This window comes from Sporisorium graminicola, chromosome SGRAM_8 (genome assembly GCF_005498985.1).
Source record: "Sporisorium graminicola strain CBS 10092 chromosome SGRAM_8, whole genome shotgun sequence".
Lineage (NCBI taxonomy): Eukaryota > Fungi > Basidiomycota > Ustilaginomycetes > Ustilaginales > Ustilaginaceae > Sporisorium > Sporisorium graminicola.
This window is the reverse complement of record NC_043738.1, coordinates 897,902-924,452: the sequence shown is the minus strand read 5'-3', so window position 1 is coordinate 924,452 and position 26,551 is coordinate 897,902. Positions and strand designations below refer to the sequence as shown.

Here is a 26,551-nt window from a genome sequence, read left to right as displayed (position 1 = left end):
ACCAGCGATGAGCACTGAGTCGGGTGCACACATATGCTACTCTTCCCTAAACGATTGCATGAACTTGCCTTGCTTCCCCCTGTTGCGGTCGCTTCCTTGATCTTGGCTCGAAGTAGACTGGAGTAGATTGCTTTGACATTTGCTGGAGAAAGGTGGAGGAAGCGATCATTGCTTGGAGACGTTGCTGTTCTGGCTCGGTCTGGAAGGCTCAGGAGCAGAAAGCTGAAGAGAGAAGAGGCAGTTCAAAGCAGAAGAACGACAAAGGGAGGGTCCAAGCGTGAGGGGCATCGGCGTGTTTCTGCTTTCCTTCTCGTCACGCAGCCCACAATGAAAAACTGCACTCCAGCGAGGATCTGCAGATGAATCACTCCGTCAGCGCCGTTCGCTGCTACATGTGCATCACGTTCGAGTTGCTTCTTGCTGTCATCTGTCACATCCGCATCAAAATCACAATTCGCTCGCGCCATCCAGGGCAATCATAGCGAGGCGGCCGAGCTTGATCTTATCTTCGGGCCCAGTCAAGCACTGACTCTTCGCTTCGGCCGCGAACCGACTGCGAGCGGGTGTTGCGTGGGAAAGCACTTTTGGACACTGGCTAAATGCATCGGAACAGCAGCCTCATGATGAACCCTCCCTCGTGATGGGAGGGAGAGACCAAGGTAGCTAAACGAGGGCGAACTCACTCCAAAGCACTCTCTTCACCAACGATTTTGATGAAAGAGAACGATACTAGGCGACACAACTCGGATCAGACGCTGGAGGAAAAGACAGGCTTGACCTTCCTGCCTGTGTCAAAGGATCAAGCTCACGGTCTGAATAATGTGAGTGTCTATTGTATTTATTCTTCTTTTCTCTTGTTTTCTTTCGGAGGTCAACTAAACGCGTCGCTGCCACTCAACGCCACAGCGCTCTCGCCGAGGCAACGCGTCGTGCGCGCTCGCTCGCTTCATGCAGCTAGATTCGGTGTTGGTTTGAAATTTCAAGGCGAGAAGCTCAGAGGCTGAGCGACGACATGTACAACTTGGAAGAGCACACGAGCTGCAGCTCCTTCAATCGTTCATCCTCCTCCTCCTCATCATCATCACACTTTGTTCTTGTTTCTTTCTGGCTCGCTGCATCTCTCTATAAACGCGTTCGGCATCATCAGCATCTGTATCATCGCACTTCAAACTCGGCCCATAAACGGAGAGCATCAGGAGTTCCCTGACTCCCCCCTCCCAACGTCATTACTGCATTTGCATTTGCTCCGTACTTTCATACCCATTGACCCTCTTCTAGCAGCCAAGACTCTATCGCACACAATCAGCCCAGCTGTCCCTGACAAGCATCTACGAAGTCCTGCGTTCGGACCAGCAAGCACACAGCAAGATCAACCTTGCCTCATCCGCTTACCTTGCCTCAGCGTCCGCCAGGGTCCTCTCGCACAATGCCGAGCACGTTTGGCCTTACAAGCCGCGGATCCAACGTCCGCTCTCGTGGCACTTTTCGCAAGCGTGGAGGCGGTCCAAGATCCGGCTCCTTCAAGAGCGCAACCGAAAAAGCCATTGCCAATGCGGCAGCGCAGCTGGTCAAGGGCATCGAGGATGGTTCCGCCGTCGAGGAACGTTTCCAAGAGGTCAAGGAGCGAGACGAGATCGACGAGAAGCTCGGCTTTCACCGTCTCGAGCAGGGTGAAACAAGGCAAGCATGGCTAGTCAACATGCACCCCACCCTCCTGCGCGACTCGGATCACCCCACAGGCAAGAGCGGTGTCGATTTCTACTTCATCGAGGACGACGCCAGCATGTTCAAGGCCACCGTCCTCTACCAGCCATACTTCCTCGTCGGATGCCGACCAGGGTCCGAGAGCTCCGTCGAGGAATGGCTCCGTCGCAGATTCGAAGGTCTGATCCAGTCGATACAGCGCGACCGCAAAGAGGATCTCAAGCTTCCCAACCACCTGCTCGGCCACCAGCGTCTTTACCTTCGACTCACCTTCCTCAACGTTCAGGACCTCCTCTCGGTCCGCAAGGAGCTTCTGCCCATCGCAAAAGCAGCACAAAAGAAGCTCTCTGCTGTCGACACGTACGCCGACGTGCTGAGCGCCGCTTCGGCCGCTGCCGCAAGTGCCTCGGTCGAGATCGAGATGGAGACGAATGGCGAAAGCGGTGGTCTCGTCGGCGATGACGGCTGGACTGGAGGCCGGAGGCGAGCAGCGGCCAGCGCCTTGGATCCTGCCGAGTGCCTCGTCGACATCCGAGAGTACGACATCCCCTACTACCTCCGCGTTGCCATCGACCAGGACGTCCGAGTCGGTCTCTGGTACGACGTCAGCTTCGAAGACGGTATCGTCAGCCTTCGAATGGTCACCGACCGCGTCAAACGTGCCGATCCGGTCGTCATGGCCTTCGATATCGAGACCACAAAGCAGCCGCTCAAGTTTCCCGACGCCGAGACCGATGCCATCATGATGATCTCGTACATGATCGACGGCCAAGGTTATCTTATCACCAATCGCGAGATTGTCTCTGAAGACATCGAAAACTTCGATTATACCCCCAAGGACGAGTACGAAGGTCCCTTCATGATCTTCAACGAAGAGAACGAGCTCGCCCTCCTCGAACGCTTCTTTGAACATTTCCGTGACGCCAAACCTACCGTCGTCGCGACGTACAACGGTGACTCGTTCGATTTCCCCTTCATCGATGCACGTGCTCGCGCGCATGGCCTCAACATGACCACCGAGATCGGCTTTGCAAAGGACTCGGACAACGAGTACAAGTCGCGCGCCACCGCCCACCTCGACTGCTTCCGATGGGTGCAGCGTGACTCGTATTTGCCGCAGGGCTCGCAGGGTCTCAAGGCCGTGACCGTGGCCAAGCTCGGCTACGACCCAATGGAGCTCGACCCCGAACTCATGACGCCGTACGCCATCGAGCAACCCCAGACACTGGCTCAGTATTCGGTCTCCGACGCCGTCGCCACTTACTACCTCTACATGAAGTACGTGCATCCCTTCATTTTCTCGCTCTGCAACATTATCCCTCTCAACCCGGACGAGGTGCTGCGTAAAGGTTCGGGCACGCTATGCGAGACACTTCTCATGGTGCAAGCCTTCAAGGGCAACATTGTCATGCCCAACCGTCACGAGGATCCCGTCGGCAACACCTACAAGGGCCACCTTCTCGAGTCAGAAACTTACGTCGGCGGGCACGTGGAAGCTCTGGAAGCCGGTGTCTTCCGCTCCGACATCGAGACCGACTTTCGCGTGGATCCTGCCGCGATCCAACAGCTCATCGACGACCTCGATGCGGCGTTGCAGTTCAGCATCCGGGAGGAGGGCAAGCTGGCCATGGACGACATCGAGAACTACGACGAGGTCAAGGCCGAGATCCGCACCATGCTCGAGGTGATGCGCGACCATCCGATCCGTAAAGATTGCCCGCTCATCTACCATCTCGACGTCGCCGCCATGTATCCTAATATCATGCTTAGCTACCGGCTCCAGCCGGATTCCATGGTAAGCGAAGCCATGTGCGCCACGTGCGACTACAACCGCCCAGGCATGAAGTGCGACAAGCGCATGGACTGGGCGTGGCGTGGCGAGTACTTTCCAGCCAAGCGCGACGAGGTCAACATGATCCGCAACGCCCTCGCCAACGAGACCTTCCCACCCAAGGCGGCGCATCTGCCCCGTCGCATCTACGACGACCTCGAGCAGAACGAGCGCACCGCCCTGCTCCACAAGCGACTCGGAGACTATTCGCGCAAGGTCTACAGGAAGACGCACGAATCCAAGACTGTCATTCGCGAAGCCGTCATTTGCCAGCGCGAGAACCCCTTCTACATCAACACGGTGCGCGATTTCCGTGACCGTCGTTACGAATACAAAGGCTTGCACAAGACGTGGAAGAAGAACCTGGACAAGGCCGACTCGCTCAACGACACGATGGAAGCCAAAAAGATGATCGTGCTCTACGACTCGCTGCAGCTGGCCCACAAGTGTATCTTGAACTCGTTCTACGGCTATGTGATGCGAAAGGGCGCCCGTTGGTACTCGATGGAGATGGCCGGCATCACGTGTCTCACCGGCGCTTCCATCATCCAGATGGCCAAGGAGCTCGTCGAACGCATAGGCCGACCGCTTGAACTCGACACCGACGGTATCTGGTGCATGCTTCCCGGCGTCTTCCCCGAGAATTTCACCTTCAAGGTCAAAGGCGGCAAAAAATTCGGCATCTCTTATCCTTGCACCATGCTCAACCATCTCGTTCACGAGAAATTCACCAACCATCAGTACCACGAGCTGGTCGATAAGGAAAAAGGAAAGTACGAAATTCGCAGCGAGAACTCGATCTTTTTCGAGCTCGACGGCCCTTATAAGGCCATGATCCTGCCCTCGTCCAAGGAGGAGGACAAGCTGCTCAAGAAGCGCTACGCCGTCTTCAATCCCGACGGCTCGCTCGCCGAACTGAAAGGGTTCGAGGTTAAGCGTCGTGGAGAACTGCAGCTCATCAAGGACTTCCAGAAACAGATCTTCGAAAAGTTTTTGCTCGGCACTACGCTCGACGAGTGCTACGCTGCCGTCGCCAAGGTCGCCAACCAGTGGCTCGATGTGCTGTACAGCAAAGGTTCCACGCTGCACGACGAGGAGCTTATTGATTTGATTGCCGAGAACAAGTCCATGTCCAAGACCCTACAGGAGTACGGTAGCCAAAAGTCGACTGCCATCACGACCGCCAAGCGTCTGGCAGAGTTCCTGGGTGCTCAGATGATCAAGGACAAGGGCCTCGCATGTAAGTTTATCATCAGCGCCAAGCCCTTTGGAGCGCCCGTCACCGAGCGTGCCGTGCCTGTGGCGCTCTTCAACGCAGAGCCTTCTGTCAAGCAGCACTACCTCAAAAAGTTCCTTCGCGACAACTCGATCACCGATTTCGACATCCGCAACATCCTCGACTGGAACTACTACATCGAACGCTTCGGCGGTGTCATCCAGAAGCTCATCACCATCCCAGCCGCCATGCAGAAGGTGTCCAACCCAGTACCGCGAGTGCGCCACCCAGACTGGCTCTACAAACGTGTCGCTGCACGTGAGGACAAGTTCAAGCAGAGGAAACTCACCGACGTCTTCCGCCCTGCTGCCAAGCCAACTTCGACCGAGGCGAGCACCACAGTCAAACCAGTGGCATCAGTGGCAGTGGCGACCATCACCGAGATCGAGCCGGAGGTAGAAGAGGTGGCCCCCGACATGAGCGTAGATTACTCTGGATGGGTCGCTGTCATGAAGAAGAAATGGCGCAGACAGCGATTGCAGAGGGCCAAGGAGCGCAAGGCAAGAGCCAGTGGCGGCGACGCTTTTGGTTCGTCGACGCTCGGCAAGGGGACCGTCGGCTCGCTCTTCTCCAAACGCTCCGCCAATATGGCCACAGCGGTGTGGGACGTGGTGCAAATCTGCCCGTCGTCGCGTCCGGGAGAGTACCGAATGTGGATTTCGATCGACCAGCACCTGCAGTCGCTCAAGCTGCGAGTGCCGCGCCAATTTTACGTCAACTTTAAAAGCCAACCCAGCAGCGCGGTCTTTTTGTCGGGCGTCTATCAGGCCGAGAGGCTGGTCAAGACGCTGCCACGAGACATCCCTTGTCGACACCTCTACCGCATCACTGTCGACGAAGATGTGTATCAAGAGCAAGAGGCGCATTTCAGCAACCTCATCCACCATCCCAACGTCGAAGGCGTTTACGAAAAGCAGCTGCCTCTCGATGTGCGGGCGCTCATCCAGCTTGGCTCTACTTGCGTGTACGGACGGAACTCGCAGGCGCAAAAGCTCAGCCGAGCGCTCGACACTGGCTTCCACTTGCAGGATCTGTCTGCTCCCACTTCCGTCGACATCTCGCCGAGCCACAAGTACCTTTCGGGAGGCACCGGTATCCGTTACTTTTACCTGTACCATGCCAACAAGGATGGCCGTCACGTGATGAGTCTCTTCAGCCCCGAAGGCGAGATCAAGGTGCACATCGTCGACTCCGCAGGCTTGCGTCAGGTGCCCAACCTCGAAACCATGTACGCGGACCGTGTCGCCCACATGCGCAAGCGGGGCAAGCTGCCGGAGGGTAGTGGCGTCTTTGAATATGCAGACACGATGCGTGTCGATGTTCGCGTTCACACGTCGGCGTCTCGGGCGTTCAAGGCGCTCGCCAAGGACCTCGCCACGCTCAAGGTCGCCAAGCAGGGTTCGGCCATGCTGGCACTATGCACCTCCAAGGACCAGGCATACTACGAGACGCGCATCCCCAGCGTCGCTGAGTTTCCCATTATCAAGATCGCCGCCGCCGCCCTTGAGGATGATCTGCCGCCGCTCGGCTGGCAGCTCTACTCGGCGCGCAGGATGCTGCAATGCTATCTGCGAGCATCGGCTTGGATCCGCGGCTGGATTGATCTTGCCAGCCACTTTGATCTGCCGTTGGGCAACATGGAGAAGGACTTCAGCCTCTTTGGCGCCGATATCGACTTTGCGCGCCGTCTCGTCAAGCAGGACATGGTGTTGTGGTGGTCGCCGCATCCTCAGCCGGATCTCGGTGGCAGGGAGCAGGATATCCACGCTCAGTCCAGATGGGACGAGCAGGAATCGCTCGAGATCAGCCATGCAGGAGCTTACTCGACCGTCTGCCTCGAGGTCGGGCTGGTGGACCTGGCCGTCGACTCGGTCCTTCAGTCAGGTACGGTCAACGAGATGGAAGGCAGCACGTCTGGCCTTGCCTTCGAGGGCGCTTCCCACAACTTGGACGAGTACTCCAGGGGTACGGTGGAGAGTTCGACCATCTTGGGCGACTCGGTCCTCACCTCGGCTGTCTTCACCGCTGTCAAGGGTATGGTCAAGGCCTGGTACACGACCAAACGACGCAATCGCTCGCCGTACGCTGCACTGCTGTCGGACAACTTCTGGCGCTGGGCGTCGTCTGATGGCTCGGCGCTGTTCGAGCCAGCATTACAGCGGTTCTTGTTTGGACTGATGAAGAAGACGCTTCTCCAGCTGCTCGCCGAGTTTAAGCGGTTGGGAGCCTCGATCGTGTACGCCTCGTTCAATCGGTTGTTCCTCCTCACCAGCAAGCCAACGGCCGCCAACGCGATGGCCTACTCGCGCTACCTGCTTTCGGCGGTCACCAGTCGCGAGCTGTTCAAGCACATCCAGCTCGACATTATCCACTATTGGGAGTACCTGCTCTGGATGGACACGGCCAACTTTGGCGGTGTCATCGCGGATGCAGAGTCGCTCGTCGCACCCACGAAGGAGCAAGCAGGAGAGGGAGCTCGGGCGGATGCGGTTGCGCCCACATTCAACGTGGAGATGAACTGGAACATCCAAACATTCCTTCCGCTCGCTGTGCAGGAAAAGTTCTCGGTGGCCGTCGGGTCCTTCATCTACAGCCTGTACGAGTACAAGCGTCGGGCCGCTCTGGCTGGCGAGCACGAGCGCACGCCTCTTCGTGCTGTCATTGAGCCCAACACACCCGCTAACACAGTGGCACCGGGCGACGAGGAGCAAAGAAAGGGCGACAAGGGCGAGTCAGTTGCTGCACCGTCGACCTTGGCTCCGGCTGCCAAGTTTGCGACGGACCTTATCAACCACACCATGACGCGCAAGATGCTCAAGCAGCTCTCAGAGCTCAAACACGCCATGCAGACGTCGTCGGACGAGATCAACGCCGCCGTCGCTCGCGACGAAGACGAAGAGTACATCGACATGCTCACCACCGAGCACCGCCGCATATGGTCTTTCCCCACGCTTCCTGGAACCTGGATGGCGCTCTCGAACCCGTTGCTCGAGTTCATCAAGACGACCACAGCCGTTCTCGCGCTGGCAAAGGAGAACGCGATCGAGGTGCAGATCATGAAACGCAACCTGCTTGACATGATCAATGTGCGCGAGTTCTCGTCCGAGGCCGAGTTCCGCAACCCTTGCGAGCCGTTCAAGCTGCCGCTGGTGATTTGCACCTTCTGCAACGACGACCGAACGCTCGACTTGTGTCGTGATGCCGATCTGATGCCAGAAGCCACGGCGACGGGAGCGACGACGCCCAAGTGGAAGTGCGCAAAGTGTGCCTTCCCGTACAACATCGCGCATCTCGAGATGCGCCTCGTCAACATCGCTACGTCGTATCTGGAATCCTTCCATCTGCAAGACTTGCGATGCAACAAGTGCGGTGCGCTCAAGCAGACCAACCTGCAGCCGCACTGTGAGTGCTCGGGTAGCTTTGGTCTCATGGTGACGCGCAAGGAGACGCTCAAGAAGCTCAAGTCGCTGCAGACCATCGCTCAATACCATGGTCTCGCAACGGTTGCGATGGCCGTGGAAGGAATCTTGGCCATGATCTGACGGAATGAGGACGGACGTACTGTATCGCGGAGTTGGGCGCTACGGGATCTGTGAACATTGAATTTCGAGAAATAAAGCCTTTCGCAACAGAATTACTCTGTTACATTTTTAACTGACGTAATTCTTGAAGCAGCAGCCCGATAAGTCCTCAGTGCCCGACGCTTGCATTCGGATTCTAGACCCTGGCCCGACTGCGCAGCTGCTCCCGCTACCCCACACTTTTTGTTGGGCTGAGGCGGGCCTGAGCACCAAAAGACTCATTACGGCAATGTACCGCTTGCAGCCTCCCATCGCTCTTGGCCGGCTTTGATTCATCCGATTATCAACTTGCGCCACCCACTTTCCTCAGCACCCCCATCTACTTGTCTCCCATATCTCCACTTCGTCATTGCCTGAAAAGAGCATCAACTGCGATCCAAACACCACGAGCTTCCTCGCACGAAAAACGCGCAGGTCAACACGCATTGTCACCATGCAGCCGATTCTCACCCGTCAGCGAACTCTCTTTGCCGCCTCGGCCGCCGTTGTTGCTGCCTCCTTCGCCGTCTTGTCCGCTAGGCGAAGCGCTCAAGTTGCCAGCAGAACCGCTGGCGGTCGCATCGTCTGCCCCGAAAGGAGTGGCGGCGGTATCTAAGACACGTTCTCAACGCACCACTCGAGCGTGCTTGAGCAACTAACATCCCCTAACGCCATTCTCAGGCCGTCAAAGTCATCCAGGCTTTGTTCCGTGCCGTCCGTTGGGTCCCCGCCGCATCGAAATCTCGCGTCACGTCTAGCTGCGAAGGCCATCCCGCTACCCTCTCATCTCCAACAACGTTCCTCTTCCAGTCATCTGTTTCATCTCTCTCAGCGCTCTCTACACATTGTACATTAGGGTAAGCCCGAACGCTGCAACCCAGGGCTACTGCGCCCTGATCATCGCCGACAGAGCAGGCTCGGAAGCAGATCCCGCGGTAAAATCCATTTTTATACGTCCTGATCCAGCCAGTATCGCACCCCTAACCGGGGCGTAAGCATCTGACCTCTCCGACCTTGGCTGAACTGTGATATATCAGATGGCTCTCTCACCACTTCGACATCTTTCCTCTCATCGGCGAAGCCTCTCTTGCAGACTCTCTCCGAGTTCAACAAGAGAGACACGATGCTTTCGAAAAGGCTGATGTGTCAGCGGCGGAAGCTATGCCAACAGATCAGAAGACTGTAGTGCCCATCGGGTGTGCCGCCTCCTTTTCAGTACACAAACAGTCACCTTGTGATTCAGCCGACCCACCAAGAGAAGCAATAAGAGGTCCAGCTTTATTGGGTCACGGGGCAGTGGTGGAAGTGCCGATAGCAAACCAGCCATTCAAGCTGACTTGCCAACGTTCTTGTGGACGTTTTCCGCTAGGCTGAGGCTACATGTGCACATATGCCTCGTGAGCGGCAGCGCCATTGGTGGAAGTGTGTTTGTAGTGCAGTCAGTATCTCGAGGATACTAGTATGTTGTGCTCGCTCACTTTAGATTGGAGCGTGTTTGACACCACCTATAGCGATGTAAGAAGCCGAGGAGCATCCCATCCTGGTCAATACAGGCACAGTGTCACTTTAACATCGCCAGCACACGCTGCGAGAATAGACTCGCGAAACAGAAGACATCGGGAAACGTCCATATCGGGACTTCCGATACATTTGAATTTAGTCCCGAAAATCGCTTCCGAGAATCTTTCGTCTTTTTCTGGTCAGGGAGATCCTGCAGCCAATTCTTCGTATTCGTCTTGCCTCGACAAAGACGACGACGACGAAGACGGCCCACCAGAATCTACGCACGAACACGACTTCCAGTCATCGATTGCAATCACTCGCACCGAACCACACACACAAAGAGCCGCAGACTAGCCTCTCGGAGCCTCTCGAAGCGTTACCAAAGAGACCATCTTCAAACTGAACTCGAGCTTTCGGAAAAGACACGGGCCTCGATTTCATCAGCATGTTGGGTCTCAAAGCACGCATGGCCATCATCGACAATTCGGGCGGACTCATCGCTGAGTGTGTCAATGTCCTACGAAACAAGACAACACAAGGTCTTGGTCGAGTTGGTAAGTTGCTCTTCACACAGTAGGTAGTTTCACGCCTGCTTTATACTGACTCTGCTGCTTTTGCTTGCTACGTCCACTCTGGCGTGTTTAAGGCGACGAGATTGTCGTCGTCGTTCAGAAGGCACGTCCGATCTCCAATGCACCTGGCCAGGCAAGCACACAAAAGGTACGAAGAGGCGACGTGCGACACGCCGTGATTGTGCGCACCAAGAAGGAGATGACAAGACCTGACGGGCGCGTCATCCGATTCGACGACAATGCCTGTGTCCTCCTTAACAACAAGAAGGAGCCACTAGGAACCCGAGTCAACGGCGTTGTCGCCAACGAGCTGCGTGCGGCAGGATGGGGCAAGATTGCAAGTTTGGCACCCAAGGTCATCTGAGTCTTCACCTCCGTCCCATACACTAGACCTCCCACCGAAAGCATGGTTCGGCACTGCATGCTGCCCAATCCTCGATCTCACCGACCGCTCCTTGATCCTCAATGTACTTTTAGCACTCCGCACATCATTCCAAGCTTAGTCACCACCACCACTTGCTGCTGTGAAGAAGCTTGCGGTCCTTGAAAGCATAGTCTTGAGCGGCAATCGGCACGGCACACAATCCGCCGCACGGTTCTTCTGGTCGCCGGCTTGGTTGGAAGCTCGGACCTTTTCCGAAGCGTGCCACGCACCAGGTTGGAGGTTCAAGCTCCAAGGCTTATGAAGGTGCGAAGCTCGAGACCATCCCCGTTCGAGGCAACAGCGACACTAAAACGTGGGTCGCTGTGCGCACTAACAAAGTCGGACTCGAACATGCACGGCTCGAGCGGATTGCCAACCCTCGTCGGACGGACCCGCAGCGGAACGAGCCTTGTGTTTCGAGCTTCGCTGATACGACTCGAGCAACGCACGACTCTTGCTTCCACCACCAGCGAAGCAGCGGAATAGCGAAATAAGCACGAGCGTCTGCCGTAGGCGAGCATCACATTTACCGCGCAGAAGCAGAGGATTTGTTTGGTGGAGGTGTCTTCATCGACTCAGCCGTCAGATTCTCGGGACCCTTAGCAATGAAGAAGAATCACAGAATGCTTGCAATCATACGTCGGAGTTGCCAAGTAGACGGAACGACACCGGCCAGCTTCTTGAAGTTAGATCCAACAGCCTTGGTGCTTGCTCCCATTGTCTGTCTGGGACTTCCTGAACTGAAAGAGATTCGGCAAGAAAGGACACGTTTCTTTGCTTTGACATCACTTCCCGGCAGAAATGAAAGCTGAGTTTCATCTGGCGCGCTCTTCGGAGGCCGTGACCGACAGCCTGGGAGCTCTTACCCACCCTCTTGTGAAACATCTCGAGCTCAGTTGGTGCTTCGACATTTGAAACCCCCATGTGAACCTCGTCTCCTTCCTTGCTTCCTTGCTTCCATCTCCGATCTTCCAGCTCGAATCGGAAGCGTGTCGCCATCCAACCATGCTGCTCCCCAAGGCGGCGCCTACGATTGGTGGACCACTCGAGGCAAGCTGGGAGATCAACTTTCGACCTGTACTCCCCAGCGTCGCCCTATGCATCTCCTGGCTCTTCTTCTTGTGCCTCACCTTGCCCTCACGAACAACAGCATGGAGACTTGTACGTCTAGCTTCGTTCCCAGCGTTGGCTTCGATCGCGATCCCGGTCGCCTTCAACCGCGCGTACACGTTGGGCAACCCATTGCGAGACCTAGCCATGCCGACCATTACCTGGACCATCATGTGCAAAGCGGTCGAAATCTGCTTCGTATACTCAAAGGGCGGCCCTCGACACATCCGTCCGTTTCTGCCCAATGCTGCCCAGCCAGTCTCAAGGATGGAAGAAGCCCACTACGCCAAGTACAAGTGGAAGGAAGTCAATTTTCCCGTGCTTTTTTCATGGGATCGATTCGTATACGGTCTCGATGTCCTCTTACTGCGGCGCCCGGGTACCAGCCCCATCTTTGCGAAACAGGGAAGAGCGCTTGAGTGGTCCAAGCGAGGCTTGAACGAATGGTCTTGTTTTCTCAAGCTCAACAAGTGTGAGCCTCGAGACATTCCCGCGCATTCTTCTGTGCGCCGGTTCGGACAGTCAGAGATGCCGTTTTGGGCTAGCTTGCTCCAAGCGCTTTGTGTACTGATGTCCTCTCGGTGGCTATACGCTTTGGCAGCGCCGACATCAGAAGTGATCGACTTCATGGGCCTCTACCTTCCTGTCGGCTCTGCGACAACTCGCGATCTCTGTCACAAGATCCTGCCCTCCAACTTTACACGGCGGCAGTTGGTTCTGCGGGGCGTTCCAAATTCGGCGTTCGAGTTGCCTTTGCCTACAAGGGTTGCTATGGTTGCCTCAGTCGGAGGAGCCATCTTTCTCGCTCCTGGCTTCCTGGAGGGGCTCATTCTCAAAGTGTGGAGGCCCAAGCCGGCGACGTCTTTCCTCTCGAGCTTCGAGCAGCCCCTCACTTCGCCTGGTCTGGCACGTCTCTGGGCACGTAGCTGGCACTCCGTTTCGCAGCGCGACTATCTCAACCTCGCTTTCGTGATGCCGTTCTCGCAAAATCAAGTATTGCACCTGCTCTACGTGTTCTTCTGGTCCGGAGTGCAGCAGTAAGTTAGATCGACGCTTACGTCAATTTTGGGTCGTGAATCAGGAACTGACATTGGCCGCTTTCTGATACCTGATGCGCACACAATGCCCTGCTGCTGACAGCTCCTGGATGTTCGCCAGATTGCGGCCCAGCCCATCGGATACACTGGACCTGCCCACGCTGCTCTCAGCCATGATAGATCCAGGCATGATCACATTTTTCCTCAGTCAAGGGGTAGGTGTCTTGGTAGAGCAGGCGGCACTTGATGCACTGCCACCGTCGTGGAAGAAGCGTCGCACAACGATCGCGGTCGCCAAGCGAGTCTGGATGTTCCTGATGCTGCTTGTGCCAGGGTTCATGTTTCTGGATAGCATGCTACGGAAACGGCTCATGTCAAAGGACATTTTCGACGGCTTTTCGCCCCGATCATTGGCTCTGATGTTTGCCGGCAAGGCGTATGCAGTGTCTTCGGGGTAGAGAAGAGAGAAATGGTGCACTCGGGATAGACGGACAATGCACACGGGATGGCTGTCGTGTATCGCAGCCGACCTTTTCGCGGTTCTTTTGCCGGCTGTGGCTCTTGTGTTCCTGCTTTTCGCTCGTTATGTGATGATTTGGGGCCCTGTATTGGTGCACGGCAGGTTGCATCTGTACGGTGAAGCGAGAACCAAACAACATGGTCAGCTTGCGAGCCATGGCCGAACTGCATAGAATAGCGTCACGAAACGGACTTGAGTCCGAGGGGGAAGGGTTTTTGCCACGTGAGCGACGCAGACAGAGTTTGGTGTTAGAGGTCGGTCGGGTTTTATTGAACTTGCATTGGAGGAGTCGGACCCTGAGCGCGCGGGAGTCCGGCGAGACTCGTTCGTTTCAGCCCGCTTCACTAAGCAGGCAGCCAGACGCCCGGCTGAAGTCTTTCGGTGATGAGACTCTGCTTTCTGCTTTCTGCTTCTTGTGTCTGAAGGAGACAATGGCTTCGATGCAGAGGGCCCGGTATATGATGTGTTGATAACATTCAGCTGGCGGCACCTATGGGTACATGTGGGCTTTGCTTAGCCTCGGGGCATTACGGCAGTGCAACAAGTGTCCTAACTTGTGCCCATAGATGACCATCTGCTCTTTCCTGAATACCATCGTTCCCCTTTCGACATCGTTACGATCTCATACAAGCAATCAGTGACAGCGATCAAACGTTGTGGAGATCGTGCAAGACACAATGCTAGTGCCAACCCCGATCCTAGCACTGACCCAGCTTGTTCTGTCCGCCTTCAATCCGCACATTGCCTCGTCATCGCTGTCAACATCATCTTCCTTGTCATCAACATCACCAGCGTCACACTTTCCAAGCGTGCAGTGGAGCGGAGAGCTCCCACAGTGGCCATCTGACTCAGGGGCTTCTGTATCAGCATGCACGTTTGCAGTCGGTCCACCGGGACCACCAGCCTCGGCTCTATGCCCGGCCTTCGACGCTTTCTGCTCTTCCTTTCGCGACGACATGCGCTCGCGCCATATCCGCAATCTCAAGTCCAGCCCTCCGCTCTCCCGCAAAGCACGCTCGCGTCAAGTCTCCGCGCTCGTCAGCAAGTACAGTGGTGACGACGACGACCAAGACCCGGGCAACCCGCTGAAAGACATCAAGTTCCGAAGCGGGTGCACGGGTGGGGCGGAGACTGCCTCCGACGGCACTTACCTCTCTGGCTTCACAGCGACCTGCATCGTAGATGGCGTCGACTGGGTGCCTTACGTCTTCGACCAATTCCTCCATGCCGAATTCAGCGAAAAGGGAAAGGAAAACGAACCGCTGCCCATCTATACTTCCTTCATCGGATGCCAAGTCCCCGCACACCAGTAATTCCTTCAGACCCTCACTTCTGTAGCACCGCGAGAACGCGAGTGATTTCCTCTGCTTCCGAATGTACAAATACAACTATGACAAGACGTTTGAGACCAGCATTTTACGATGCTGATGGAACGGTAGCCCCTGGTGCTGCCGGTGTTGCGGAAGACGAGCCTCCCGAAGCCAGAGCGGCATTGTTCAGACGGGCGATGCGAAGCCGAGCGTCCTTGAGCGCCTTTTCCGCCTTGATGAGCTGCTCGCGGCCCTTTTCAAGTTCGCGGATGGCGGCGATGCGCGCCATGTCGAGACGATCCGACTCAGCGTTTTGCGCCTCGAGCGAGAGTGCATCGAAGAGATAACCCGTGGGGGTGTGCAGCGGATGCGGCGGGATGGGTGGTGCAGCGGTGGAGTTGCCCTTGGCTGCATCTGCTTTGGCGTAGAGGTAGGAGCGGTAGGCTGCAGGATCGGCAAAAGCTAGTGCTGAGACGACGGGGAGGGGCGTGGGTGGATGCGTGGACAGGATGTCGTAGAAAGACTCCATGGGCTCGGGAAATACGATCTCATCGTACTGCCAGGAGTGGACTACGGGAGGCAGTGCTGGTTTCGGTGGCTCTGCCGGTGCTGCTGCTGCTGCTGCTGCTGATGATGATGACGATGAGGGATTCTTTGCGGCCGATAAAGGGTCTGCAGAAACATCCGTACTCGTTACTGCTTCGGCTTGCGCGGTAGTGGTTGAGTCGTCCACCTCCATGCTAACTGTCTCCATTTCCTGCTTGGTCGTATCGGCCGATGTGGAAGCTTCTCCACCTTGTTCGCCGTTGCCACCAGGTGCATGCGGAGTGTCGGAAGGAGCGGGCGCGTCGGAGGGAGGAAGCGGTGCAGGAATGGAAGTTGCTGGCGCTTCGGCTTCGACAGCCGCTACGCTCTGCAGCCAAGGATGCAGCTTGAGATGATGGAAAAGAGTGAGTGGCTTTTCGTTGGCTTCGGGAACAAAGAAGATCTTGATCTGGATCTCAAACTCTCCCCATCCTGTCTCGGTCACATGGAACGGGAACTTATCGACGTTGCGCGTCGGCGAAGCATACGTATCGTGCAGCTTGAACTGGACCCGTTTGATGAAATGGGAAATGTCATCCTTGTTTCCGACCATCTTGTGATAGTCATGTTCCTGATCGCGTCCGCGCGTGGAGATGGTAGCAGACGAACCTGCTGCAGCTGCTGCTATGGTCGAGGGTGTCGTCGTGCCGCCTGCTGCATTGACTGCGCCGATCTCTGAGCCTTGTTCGAAAGTGCTACCGTTCGGTGCGCCAGAGATGGCCGAGAGCGAGGGAAGAGGAAGGGAAGCTGCACTGCGAACGGCAACGGTCCATTTGTGAGTGTGATCCGGTGGGGCAGCTAGCTTCTCTGCAGGTGTGAGCGGCGTCGACGTCGAGCCGTACAGGATGGGCCGATGGATTGCCAGTCCTCGGACACGCTTGTTCGACATGGTGCTGGGTGGATTCTGCGTCTGAAACAAAGAGGAGGTCGGGAAAGAATCGAAGTTCACGTCTCTCGGTAGAGAGTTAGGGTCTCGAGATGTGGCCAGGCTCCGACATCCGCGTTCTGGGCTGAGCAACTCGGGCGAGAAAACCTCATTTTGAGAAGAAAGTGGAGAATCAGCCTCTAAAAAATGGAGGTCTTCCGACCGCAACCCGGATCAAATGGGACGAAAAAATCCCAGGCCTGCTCACTGGAAGAAATCTGTCTGGTCCCTGTCACAGGGCCTGGCTGACGTTATTCTGATTTTTTGCTCGCTCAGCCAACCCTGCAAAAGGGAAACACCAACACCTCCTCACAAACCAACCAGGTGTCACTCACTCCTTACCCATCCTAGACCGCACCACGTCCAGTCAATCGGCAGAGGCTCGTGCAAGTCTCTGCAATCATCAGGGGCTCAAAGATTCTCGTGCTCGCATCCGCGCGGTTACAGGCTGGAGCCCAATCCAGGATAACATCGGCCTCCTCCTCCTGCGTCGATCTTCGGAGGATACCTGGCAGTACGACGGTTCCTGGCTTCCGTATGAGGACATCCTAGCAACATCACTGCACAAGACGTTTTCCCCCTATGGCGACCATTCGCAGCACGCACCACTCATCTTGTCCATAGCCACGGTGCTGATGCGGTAAAGGGCCAGCCGCTGCTTGGACCAGAAGTAGTTCGGCTGAATGAGGCCGCCACCAGCAGCCGCCATTGTGCGGGCCAGTTCTTCGCAGAGACACGGTCTGCTTGACATACTCATTCTGGCCAACCGCATCTGTCTCTTGGCCGCCGACATCGAAAGAATCAACCAGATAAACAATCGTGCCCGAGCCCCGCGTGCCATTCATCATGTTGGATCTCGCGTCTCTGCGGGCCCTTCCGATCTGTCGAAGGCTCCTTTGTCGCTGTGCGACTTTCTTTATCCGGCTGTCGGTGCATCGGCTCCTGTCCGAGCAACAAAATATTACTCGTCTCGCAGCAGATCACGGCAGCACCTGACCCCTCAACAACATGATAACAAGCTCAGTCTTCCCGTGCGCAGCTCCGCTTCAGCCCAGCCGACCCAGCCACATCGCCAGGCTCGATACGCTTCAACCGCCGCCGCGACTAGCAGGGTAGGCAACTCACACGTAGAACAGCATGCCGCCCATCTGACCTTCCCGCACAGCCTATCCTCAGCACCCTCTCATCGCCAATGGCAACGAAGCGCGGATGAACGCTCTCCTGTCGCTCCTCCTTCCGCAAAACCCAGCTCAGATCCCGACCACTGGCTCGCTCCTTGGATGCCTGCTCGCAAGAAGTTCACACGCGAAGATGCCCAAATGAAGGCAGACATTGACAACAGCTTTGCCGATCTGAAAGCAGAGTTTGCTCCAGGTTGGCAGCAACGAAGCGACAGGCTAGGGATTGATCGCCGCAGACGAGCAGCCCATCGTATGTGGCGGTTATATCGAACGTACGCACACAAAGAGACGCTTCCTGTGGCCACCCGCGTAGTCATCGCCAGACTTCTGGCCAAGTCTGCCCACTACACAACCACGAACAAAGCAGAGCTCCCCACCTCTAAGGCATTGCGTCATCTCTTGGGTCGACGCATCAACGCAATCCTGCAAGACTGCCACATCGTCCGCTCTAGAAGCCGTCTGGCTGCTTCCTCGAATTTACAGTCGACCCTCAAGCACTCGGATCTCACCATTGCATTGCTGGAGCCAATTGGAGTCGCGCTTCAGGCGCAGCCGATCGCAGCGCTGAAAACCATGGATCAGGTGTTGCTTGAATGTCGCCCGGATATCTACAGGTACAAGACCGATCCTAACATGCACGACGACTATCTGTCGCCCATCCATACCACCTTGCTCACCATTGCCGACTCGATCGACTTTGAAATCAACTGCCAACCGTCACCCAAGACACTGTCGAGAGCGATTCGGCTGCAACCCAGCTTTTTCGAAGACGACGGCATGCTAGCCGACCTCGATAGAGGCCACGTTATGCCAGTAGAATCTGGCGATCCCATCAAGGACGTCCTCGAGTGGATTCTCGATTCGCCGCATGCATTCCTGCTCTCACACAAAGCTTTCAGAAACGCTCGAACTGCCTTCTTCCATTGTTTGTCGCAAACGAACGACGCTCACAGTATACTCGAGGCAATCAGCACCAATCGCGACTCCGAACAACCTGGATTCGTATTCGCCTGCGAAATCTTTCTTCGGTCCCAGCTCCGGAAAAGCAAAGAGGCGGCGTTGGAGCTGTACGACGATCTCTGGTCGCGCGGCGTACATCTGCCCTGTAGGCTCATCAATCGCATGATTGCGGAAAGCGGTGGCCAAGCACCAGCAGCTCGTCTCGAGGCGCTCTTGCATCGCGTCACGAATGCCAAATCCGAAGGTCAAGGTCGGGCGTCGATCGCGCTTTTACGGAATGTAGCTCTCTCCTGGGCCGTGCGGAATCGTGCAGACCGAGTGACGGCGCTTCTGGCTCACCTGAAGAGGCGCTCGTCGAAAGGTCATGACGAGTTTTCGCGCAGAGTCATGGCGGAGCTGGCCGCCGCTCGCGGCGACGTCCAGATGCTCCATGCTCGTTTGGGCGAGGTATTTGACTTTGAAGCTCGTCGCTTGGACGAATGTGCCGAGGACAAGGTCCCGCTCGATGGCAAGGCCTACGGTCTCCTCATCAAGTCCTGCAACCGCTCTGACGACGTCGATCTGGCTGAGCATTACCTGACGCAAGCGCTAGAAAGGGGCATCACGCCGCGATCGTCCGATTTCAATCTCATCATCGACATGCACGTCCGCAAGGCCAACATTGATGCGGCTCTCGCTGTCTTCGAGCAGATGAAAGAGTTCGGTTTGCAGCCAGACACGTACACCTACACGATTCTCATTCATGGGTTTGCCCTTCGTCGCGATCCAGACTCGGCAGCGCATGCGCTCCGAGCCATGATTGCAGCAGGCAAGTCGCCGGATCGCATCACGTACGCTGCACTACTCAACTGCTTTGTTGAGTCCGGACTGTACGAGGCGGCTATCCGGCTGTTCGGGTGGATGCAGGATCAGCGCGATTCGCGCGTCCGCCCCACCATCGAGGTGTGCAACATCATTCTCAAGGCGTACGTGCTCAGCTCACTGCCAGTGCAGAAGGTGATGAAGTTCGTCGACACGGTTCGCAAGCTGGGAATCGTGCCCAATGCAAGCACGTATGCGCTCATGTTGCAAAGCGCATGCGACGCCGGCCTGATGGATGTCGCTGAAGAAGTGTTTTCAGAAGCGGAGTTGGCGTTGCCTGATCTCACGGGCAATGGTGGAAGTGGTCAGGGTGCGAACATCTACCATTTTACCATCATGATCCACGGCTACCTTCGACTGGGTGACCACCAGGAGGCCAAAGACTACTTTGACGAGATGCAGAGTCGCAAACTCACACCGAGCGCCATCACGTGGAGCGTCATGGTGCACAGCTATGCGCACAGCGAAAACGAGGCCAACTACGATCTCGCTTGCAACCTCGTTTCGCAGCTCGTCACCGACGAAACGAAGAGGATCTTCCGGCCGTCTTCGTGGGATGTGCCTGCTACGCGGGCGCAAACGGCCAAGGTGCAGAAGGCGGATCAGGTTGCTAGCGGAAGTGGAGGTGGCAGTGGCGGTGGCGGTGAACACAGACTTGCGGCGAAGCACAGCGCGCCGTTTGAGAATCTGTACACGGTGCTCATGGTGGCTCAGGCGCGTCGTGGCGAGCCAGAGAAGGTGGAGCAGACGCTCAAGACTATGGCACGGCGCATGCCAAATTTGTCTGTGCCTGCCCTGACGCCGCTGCTCGACGCATATCGACGAGCAGGAGACATTGACAGCGCGCTGGCGTTGTTCGACCAGATCTACGAATCGGCGCTCAAGGCGGCGCACAGCAAGCGTCGTCGTGTCTACGCATACAGCGCACCCTCTGATGGCGACAGCCAAGTCGCCGAGGACGGCCCGGTCGCACGGTCGTCCGAGCGCAGGCAAGACGCAAGCAGCCGCAGCATGCTCTGTCTGCCCATCTCGATCATGATCGACCTGCTGTCTACAGCGGGCCGACACGACCAGGTTGCCAGGATCTGGTCGCGCGCCAAAAACGATGGGTTCGGCTTCGACTCGGACAACTGGAACCATTTGGCCGCGTCGATGGCTCGCGCAGGACAGCTGGAGGAAGCGCTTTCGGTGGTCGAGCATGTGCTGTATCGCGATCCTCCGAATGCGTGGATGCGGTCGCGGCTGAGTGGGGACAAGCTGGGTAAGAAGGAGAGGGATGTAGGGGTCGAAGCGCAGGTGGACAGGCTTGTAGATGGGCGCGACGTGGCTGAGGTTCAGGAGTTGGATGACGATGTGGTCGACTTCGACCCGCTGCCGCCAGGTACGCTGCTCGATCCGGCTGCGACACACCGCTCGGACGCAACGACTGTCTCCTCCACCCCACCCAACCGGCGACATCAGGGGCGAAACGACGACGATCCTTACGTCGATCTGCCCTTCGACCGCTCCACCCCTTCGCTTGGCGAAGACGACGTCGACCCTGACACCGAACCCCGCACCACCACCACCCCACCCCTCCCGGATCACGACAGTGACGACTACACCGCACCGGGCGCCTTTTACCTCTCGCCAGACGCCAAACTCCCTCTGCATCGCGACCTCGCCAGCAGAGGAGGAGGAGACAGCTTCTCGCCGTGGTACGCGCACTTTGTGACCATGGAGGCCATCAGCCGCGGGCTGGCCGACATGCGCGAGGCGGCACAGGTCATCAGGCTGCTGGACACGTATCGCACCGCAGCGAGGCTGCTGGACCTGCACGAGCGCAAGGTCGAGATCATCAGGGAGAGGCAGAGGGAGGAGGCGGTGAGGAGTGCGCGCGATTTGATCGATGGCAGGCGTTAAGTTCAGAGATAGGGGCCACCTCTGGCACTTTTGATATAGTTAATGCAACGTCTATGGGAACAATTACGGTATGTGGATGTGGATGTGGCAAGGGAGAGGCTGAGATGTAAGGTAGGGGGATGAGAGAGACCGGGCCTAGTGACGAGGTGAGAGTGTGAACACAGAAGTACAGAGCGGGTCGGCACGGGACATTCACTTAGGCGCCGGTGTCTAGTTGCCCACCCAACAGGCGATCGTATCTGAAACACATGATTCCCCTCCTAGGATGCATGACGTCGCGCACCTTGACCTTTTCGAAGAGGCCGTAGAAGTCGATGCTGTCGTTGAGACTGGCTGCTCTGATCGCCGTCTTTCCATGCGCGTCCTGGAGCCTTCTGTGTCCGTCGTAGTGGAACCAGGCGTGGTGGTTGTGCTGCCAGCTGCGCCAGCAGCGGTCGACTTCGGCGTGGAGCAACCAGAAGGCGGGTTCGCAGGGGCTCGAGTAGAGCCACATTTCGCCGCCGATGCTCTGGTGGGTCCAGGCGTGCAGCGAGGATTCGAGCAGGGTGCGCAGGCTGGTGTAGGTGCGCGCGGTGAGTATGCGGGTGTACAGAGACGCGTTGTAGTGGTGCGAGTACATGTCGCCTTTGACGAGCGGGGTGTGAGTCCAGTTGGCGTTAAAGTGGCGCGTGACAAAGTGGGGCTTGACGAGCGAGTAGCCGGGTTTTCGCGTGTTGGGTAGGACGCCGCATTGGAGGTTGCGGAAGGGGCCGGAGGGGATGGCGCCACCGTGGGCGGACGAGGAGCCAAGCGTCTGCCAGAGGCGTGAGTGGTGCATGCCGTGTGGCCAGTCGTGTTCGATGTCCCAGTACGCCTCGCGGCCGCGGTAGCCGGTGATGCGCATCAGGCTGTAGAACGCACGCAGGAACGCCGTGTGGCAGACGAGGAAACAGGCATTGTAGTGCATCTCTTCCTGCAGGCCGATGTGCACCATCACCAGGTCGTCCATGTAGCTCCCGCCCTTGATGAAGATCGACTTGCCGCGCGTGTGCAGCAGCTGGAAGTGCTCCATCCACGCCGCTTGCTCGGCACGAGTCAGCGTGTAGAACGAAACGCGCGCCACCGGGTGTGTGCATCGCACGGACGACGTGTGACCCACAGGCGTGGCGACGTCGTGTCCAAGAGCCTGCGTGTACACGTGAGAAGAGGATTGCGACGACGAGTGGTACTGGTGGCGTTGATCGTGCACCGCAGGGTCTCGTGCTTCAATCGCATGGATCGACGACCAGAACGACGTCGCTTTGGCAGCAGAGCATAGCTGTAGCCAGTACAGTATCACAGTCGAGATCGTCGTTACGTGCATCTTTGCTGCCGTGATGTCGCTAGGGAGGGAGGCAAGGTGTGCTTGCCAGCGCTGCGCTTAAGTACTCCCAACCAGCTCCTCAGGTCTTCCTTTCACCCACATTGACCCGCACCACCACTCCCCTGCTGGAACCGTGAGTTGCACCCGCCAAAGCTGCTAGACACCCAACTTTATCAACCATCCCACGTCCTCACAAGCAATAACTTCTTGCGCAACGCAACTCGATCCCGAACCCACACCGCCGCCATGCATCGCCACCATCGAAATTCGGACTTCATCTCAAAGCGAGGCGTTTCCAACGGTCGAAACCTCTCACCAAGACTACAAAGGCAAAGCTCGCAAGCACACTCTGCCCTAGCGACTTCGATTGAAAGTACCTTGAACATTCAATGAAGAAAGAAAGACGCTGCAAGCAAAGATAAAAGTGTCTCCCTCAAAAACAAACACAAACATGCTGATGAAGATGCAAAGACTGTGAGGGTCGGATTTTCTTACTTGGATCCACGGCGCCAGCTCGTCTCGAGATCGGCTTTAGAGACAGCTTGTGGGGCGTGACCGTTGCCTCCGGCAAAAGCGCCGTTGACATTGCCGTTACCGCTGCCCGGCCCGCTTCCGGATTCATTCCCGTGTCCGTTATTGCCGTTGCCTCCTGCTGTTGAGGTGGTCGAATCAACGTACCCATTGGGAGAACCTCCTGCGTACGCGTCGCCGCCATCATTCGCGCCCGTGGTACAACGCAATCGGCCATTCGGTCCTTCCAGCGAAGAGGCGCTGCCTGTCCTTCCGGGGCCAAAATCGAACGCATTGCCTGGTGCACGGCCAATTGGCGCAGGCAAGTTGCTCGGCGCGCTGCCACCACCGGCTGGGGAACGACCAAACTTGTTGTGCCCGGCCGGAGACGTCCCAAAGGGCGACCCGCTGCGCTCAGATCCGCCACCAATGTTGAGTGCCGCAACGTTGGCGGCGAGATTTGGGCTGGAGCGTGCAACATAGGATGGTCCGATGGAACCGGACGCGCCTCGCAGAGGTGGGGCTACGTTCCGTAAGGCACTGCTGTCGTACTGCCCGCCAAAGGTGCCAGTCGATGCGGAAAACTGATCGATGTGGCCGCCATCGGTAAGAGCGCCATACGTAGCAGCCTGTACACGGTAGCTAGGTCGATGACGTCGGGGAACCTTGCCATCCTTGACCTTTTCTTGTGGGTTGCCGTGCATCTTGGAGCCGACACCCTGCTTGCGCTCATAGTGACGCTGCCAGCCTTCGTGCTCAAACAAGGGTTGCGCAGGGTAGGCGTCGATGGTGACATCCATCTTGGTAGTTTTGAGGCCGTAGCGTCTTCGCTCCTCGGCGGTGAGCAGCCAGGGCGTGTGCACATAGTCGGCATGCAGGTTGCGTAGCGCCGGGATCCACATCTTAACATAGTCTCCGTGCGAATCGTAGTCCTTGGCCTGCTTGACCGTGTTAAACTGGCGCGAGGCCCGTGGATCGTTGCCGACACCCGCGACATACTGCCAATTGCCGTAGTTGGATGTCGGATCGTAGTCGACGAGATGCGACTGAAAGAATTCGGCACCGATGCGCCAGTCGTAGCCCAGATCTTTGGACAAGAAGCTGGCAATGTTCTGGCGACCACGGTTGGACATAAAGCCGGACTCTCTCAACTCGAGAATGTTGGCATCGATGAAAGGTATACCGGTTCGGCCTTCGAGCAGTCGGGTCATCTCGTGCTCGGGCCCGTCCTTGAGTGGATCCCACTTGCGCCACCAGCCTTCCTCCATCTTCTTGGCGGCCTGTCGCGGGTCAGTGGCGCGCTCAAAGCCGCCGAGATCGTAGAGCAGCGGCCCGAACTTCTCGGCAACAAAGAAAAAGTAATCTCGCCACAGCAGCTCGAATCGAACCCAATACGTGTTTTGGTCCTCGCCAAACTTTTTCTCGTGGTCATCGAGCGCCTCCCAGATCTGTCGTGGAGAAATGCTTCCGTAGGCGAGGAACGGCGACATCTTGGTGCTGTAGGCGTGGCCGATGAGGTTATTGCGGGTCTGCTTGTACCGAGCGACGGGTGGTGGATCGGCCTTGCCCCATCGCGAAGAGTCCGCCGACTTGCCCCGGACGAAGTACCAGTCGAGACGTTCCAAGGCAGACGACTCACCACCGCGCAGCGGGAAGGCGGAAGCGGGATGTCGTTGTTGGAGCAAAGCGCTGGCCTCTAGGCTTGGTGGGAGTTGGGAATCGTTGAGAGGCGTAAGGAGGAAGCGGAGAATGTCGTGGAAGGAGACTTGACCCTCTTGCTTATCCTTGGACTCGAGCGCGCGCGGGGCGAGGCCGTCGACGTCAACTTCGTAGGATACATCGAGAGCATAGTCGGGTGTGGATGGGACGGTAGGCGGGAAGGCTTTGAACTTGGTGGGAGAGTGCTTGACAGGACGGACCATCTTGGGTCCCAGCGCCTCGACCTTCTTGCGAAAGGGAGTGAAGACGTCGGGGGTTTCGCTGCTTTCGAAGGGAAGGTCGGAAGGGTGGATGAGAGTCTTTCCTTGGACGAAGTGGACGGGCACGCCACTACCCTGGAGCTTCTCGACGACGCCGTTCTCGACATCAATTTCAGGGTAGGTCATTTCCTTTTGCATCCAGACGCCTTCTACGTGAGTACCCTCTGCTTGGAAGGCATGCACAAGGTTGTAGATGACTTCCTCTGGAGTACCAAAGCGGATGAGCAGGTCAGAACTGACAGAACGGAGGCGCGAGCGCACGTCATAGACGGACTCGGAGACGAATCGAGTTCGGAAGCCGCCGGTCTTCCAGAAGCCGTACTCTCTGGTGCGAGCCTCGGGACCTTTCCTCTGGTAACCGGGCAGACCGCTGAGCTCCATCTCTCGCTCATCAAATACAAAGACAGGAAGGAGGTAATCGGCAGTGGAACCGAGCAGCGCTTCATCCTCGAGCTTACTGAGGTCGATCGTCTTTTCGGCGGTGGAGACGATAGGCTTGGGTGTCTGATGAGCGTAATAAAAGAGCGGGTTGTCGTGAATGCGCAGGTCGAGACGGAGCAGGCAGATGAGAACGCTACGCCCTTCGTCGGAGCCGAGTGGAGAGGTCCCACCCAGCGAGGCGCTGGGTGATGCTGAAGAGCTGGATCCCTCCATGATTGCTGGTGGTGCAAGACGAGAGGGACTAGCAGAGATGCAAGGGTAGTCCGGAGGTGTGTGCCTCTTTGAGGGAGAAGTTGAGGACGCAACTGTGACGAAAGCGTCACGTTGCGCGAGAGGATGATTTGCTAAAGATGTGTCGATGTGAAAGCACCAACGTCGCAGCTGACTGGCTACTGCTTACGGCTGTTGGAAGTGGTACAGCAAAAGTGCAGAGTAGAGGGTGGTCGAGTCTATGCTGAAACTGGCTTGAGGCTCGAATGGGAGTGCGTGACTACGAACTTTGCAACTGGCTCTACAAGTCGTTTGGCTGGTGCAAAACTAGAGTAGGAACAGTGATGCAGCGAGGATGCGAGGGTGTGTGATGATGAAGCAGTCGAAAAGAGACGGTGTGTGTCGGGTCGAGGTGATCGAAAATGGCGTGGAAATGCAGACGAGAGTGCGTGTGAGGTTGCAGATTGAGGATCTATGTGGAGAGTGGCGTGGTAGATGGAGGGGAGGTCAGACTGATGCTACGAAGCTCCACGAAAGGGTGGATAGAATGAGATGCAGAAAGGACTGCGGCAGCCTGGTAAATGGCAGAAAAGATGGTGGCCAGTGTAGAGGTGAGTGGATGATGGTGACGAAAAGCAGCACAGGAGACTGCGATCCGCCCTTTTACATCGCAAGCAGTTTCATTTCGCAGCAGCGCAGCACAAGAGCCCACCTGGCACACGACGACAAATTACAGAACCGCACAGCACAGCGCAGTACAGCACAGCTACAACTTGAGAAAATACCGAGAAAACGAAAAAGATTTATT

At 56.9% G+C, this 26,551-nt stretch overlaps 8 protein-coding genes across 8 annotated transcripts; 5 read left to right on the top strand and 3 right to left on the bottom strand.

Annotated features, from left to right (window-relative positions):
* Positions 1-1,426: 1,426 nt before the first annotated feature.
* Positions 1,427-8,353, top strand: EX895_006080 (uncharacterized protein; the record flags this gene model as incomplete). The annotated part of the gene is made up of 1 exon (XM_029886672.1): positions 1,427-8,353. One exon carries the CDS (start codon positions 1,427-1,429, stop codon positions 8,351-8,353), a length of 6,927 nt encoding a protein of 2,308 aa, XP_029736985.1.
* A 1,966-nt stretch (positions 8,354-10,319) lies between these two features.
* EX895_006079 (uncharacterized protein) lies at positions 10,320-10,810 on the top strand (the record flags this gene model as incomplete). The annotated part of the gene is made up of 2 exons (XM_029886671.1): positions 10,320-10,428; positions 10,521-10,810. The coding sequence occupies 2 exons, from the start codon at positions 10,320-10,322 to the stop codon at positions 10,808-10,810; spliced, it is 399 nt and encodes a 132-aa protein (XP_029736984.1).
* Positions 10,811-11,875: 1,065 nt separating this feature from the next.
* On the top strand, positions 11,876-13,475 carry EX895_006078 (uncharacterized protein; the record flags this gene model as incomplete). The annotated part of the gene is made up of 3 exons (XM_029886670.1): positions 11,876-12,452; positions 12,582-13,017; positions 13,121-13,475. The coding sequence occupies 3 exons, from the start codon at positions 11,876-11,878 to the stop codon at positions 13,473-13,475; spliced, it is 1,368 nt and encodes a 455-aa protein (XP_029736983.1).
* Positions 13,476-14,493: 1,018 nt separating this feature from the next.
* On the top strand, positions 14,494-14,850 carry EX895_006077 (uncharacterized protein; the record flags this gene model as incomplete). The annotated part of the gene is made up of 1 exon (XM_029886669.1): positions 14,494-14,850. One exon carries the CDS (start codon positions 14,494-14,496, stop codon positions 14,848-14,850), a length of 357 nt encoding a protein of 118 aa, XP_029736982.1.
* A 103-nt stretch (positions 14,851-14,953) lies between these two features.
* Positions 14,954-16,321, bottom strand: EX895_006076 (uncharacterized protein; the record flags this gene model as incomplete). Its single annotated transcript, XM_029886668.1, has 1 exon — positions 14,954-16,321. One exon carries the CDS (start codon positions 16,319-16,321, stop codon positions 14,954-14,956), a length of 1,368 nt encoding a protein of 455 aa, XP_029736981.1.
* A 1,469-nt stretch (positions 16,322-17,790) lies between these two features.
* Positions 17,791-21,261, top strand: EX895_006075 (uncharacterized protein; the record flags this gene model as incomplete). The annotated part of the gene is made up of 1 exon (XM_029886667.1): positions 17,791-21,261. The coding sequence occupies one exon, from the start codon at positions 17,791-17,793 to the stop codon at positions 21,259-21,261; it is 3,471 nt and encodes a 1,156-aa protein (XP_029736980.1).
* A 196-nt stretch (positions 21,262-21,457) lies between these two features.
* Positions 21,458-22,603, bottom strand: EX895_006074 (uncharacterized protein; the record flags this gene model as incomplete). The annotated part of the gene is made up of 1 exon (XM_029886666.1): positions 21,458-22,603. The coding sequence occupies one exon, from the start codon at positions 22,601-22,603 to the stop codon at positions 21,458-21,460; it is 1,146 nt and encodes a 381-aa protein (XP_029736979.1).
* A 491-nt stretch (positions 22,604-23,094) lies between these two features.
* Positions 23,095-25,746, bottom strand: EX895_006073 (uncharacterized protein; the record flags this gene model as incomplete). The annotated part of the gene is made up of 1 exon (XM_029886665.1): positions 23,095-25,746. One exon carries the CDS (start codon positions 25,744-25,746, stop codon positions 23,095-23,097), a length of 2,652 nt encoding a protein of 883 aa, XP_029736978.1.
* Positions 25,747-26,551: the final 805 nt, after the last annotated feature.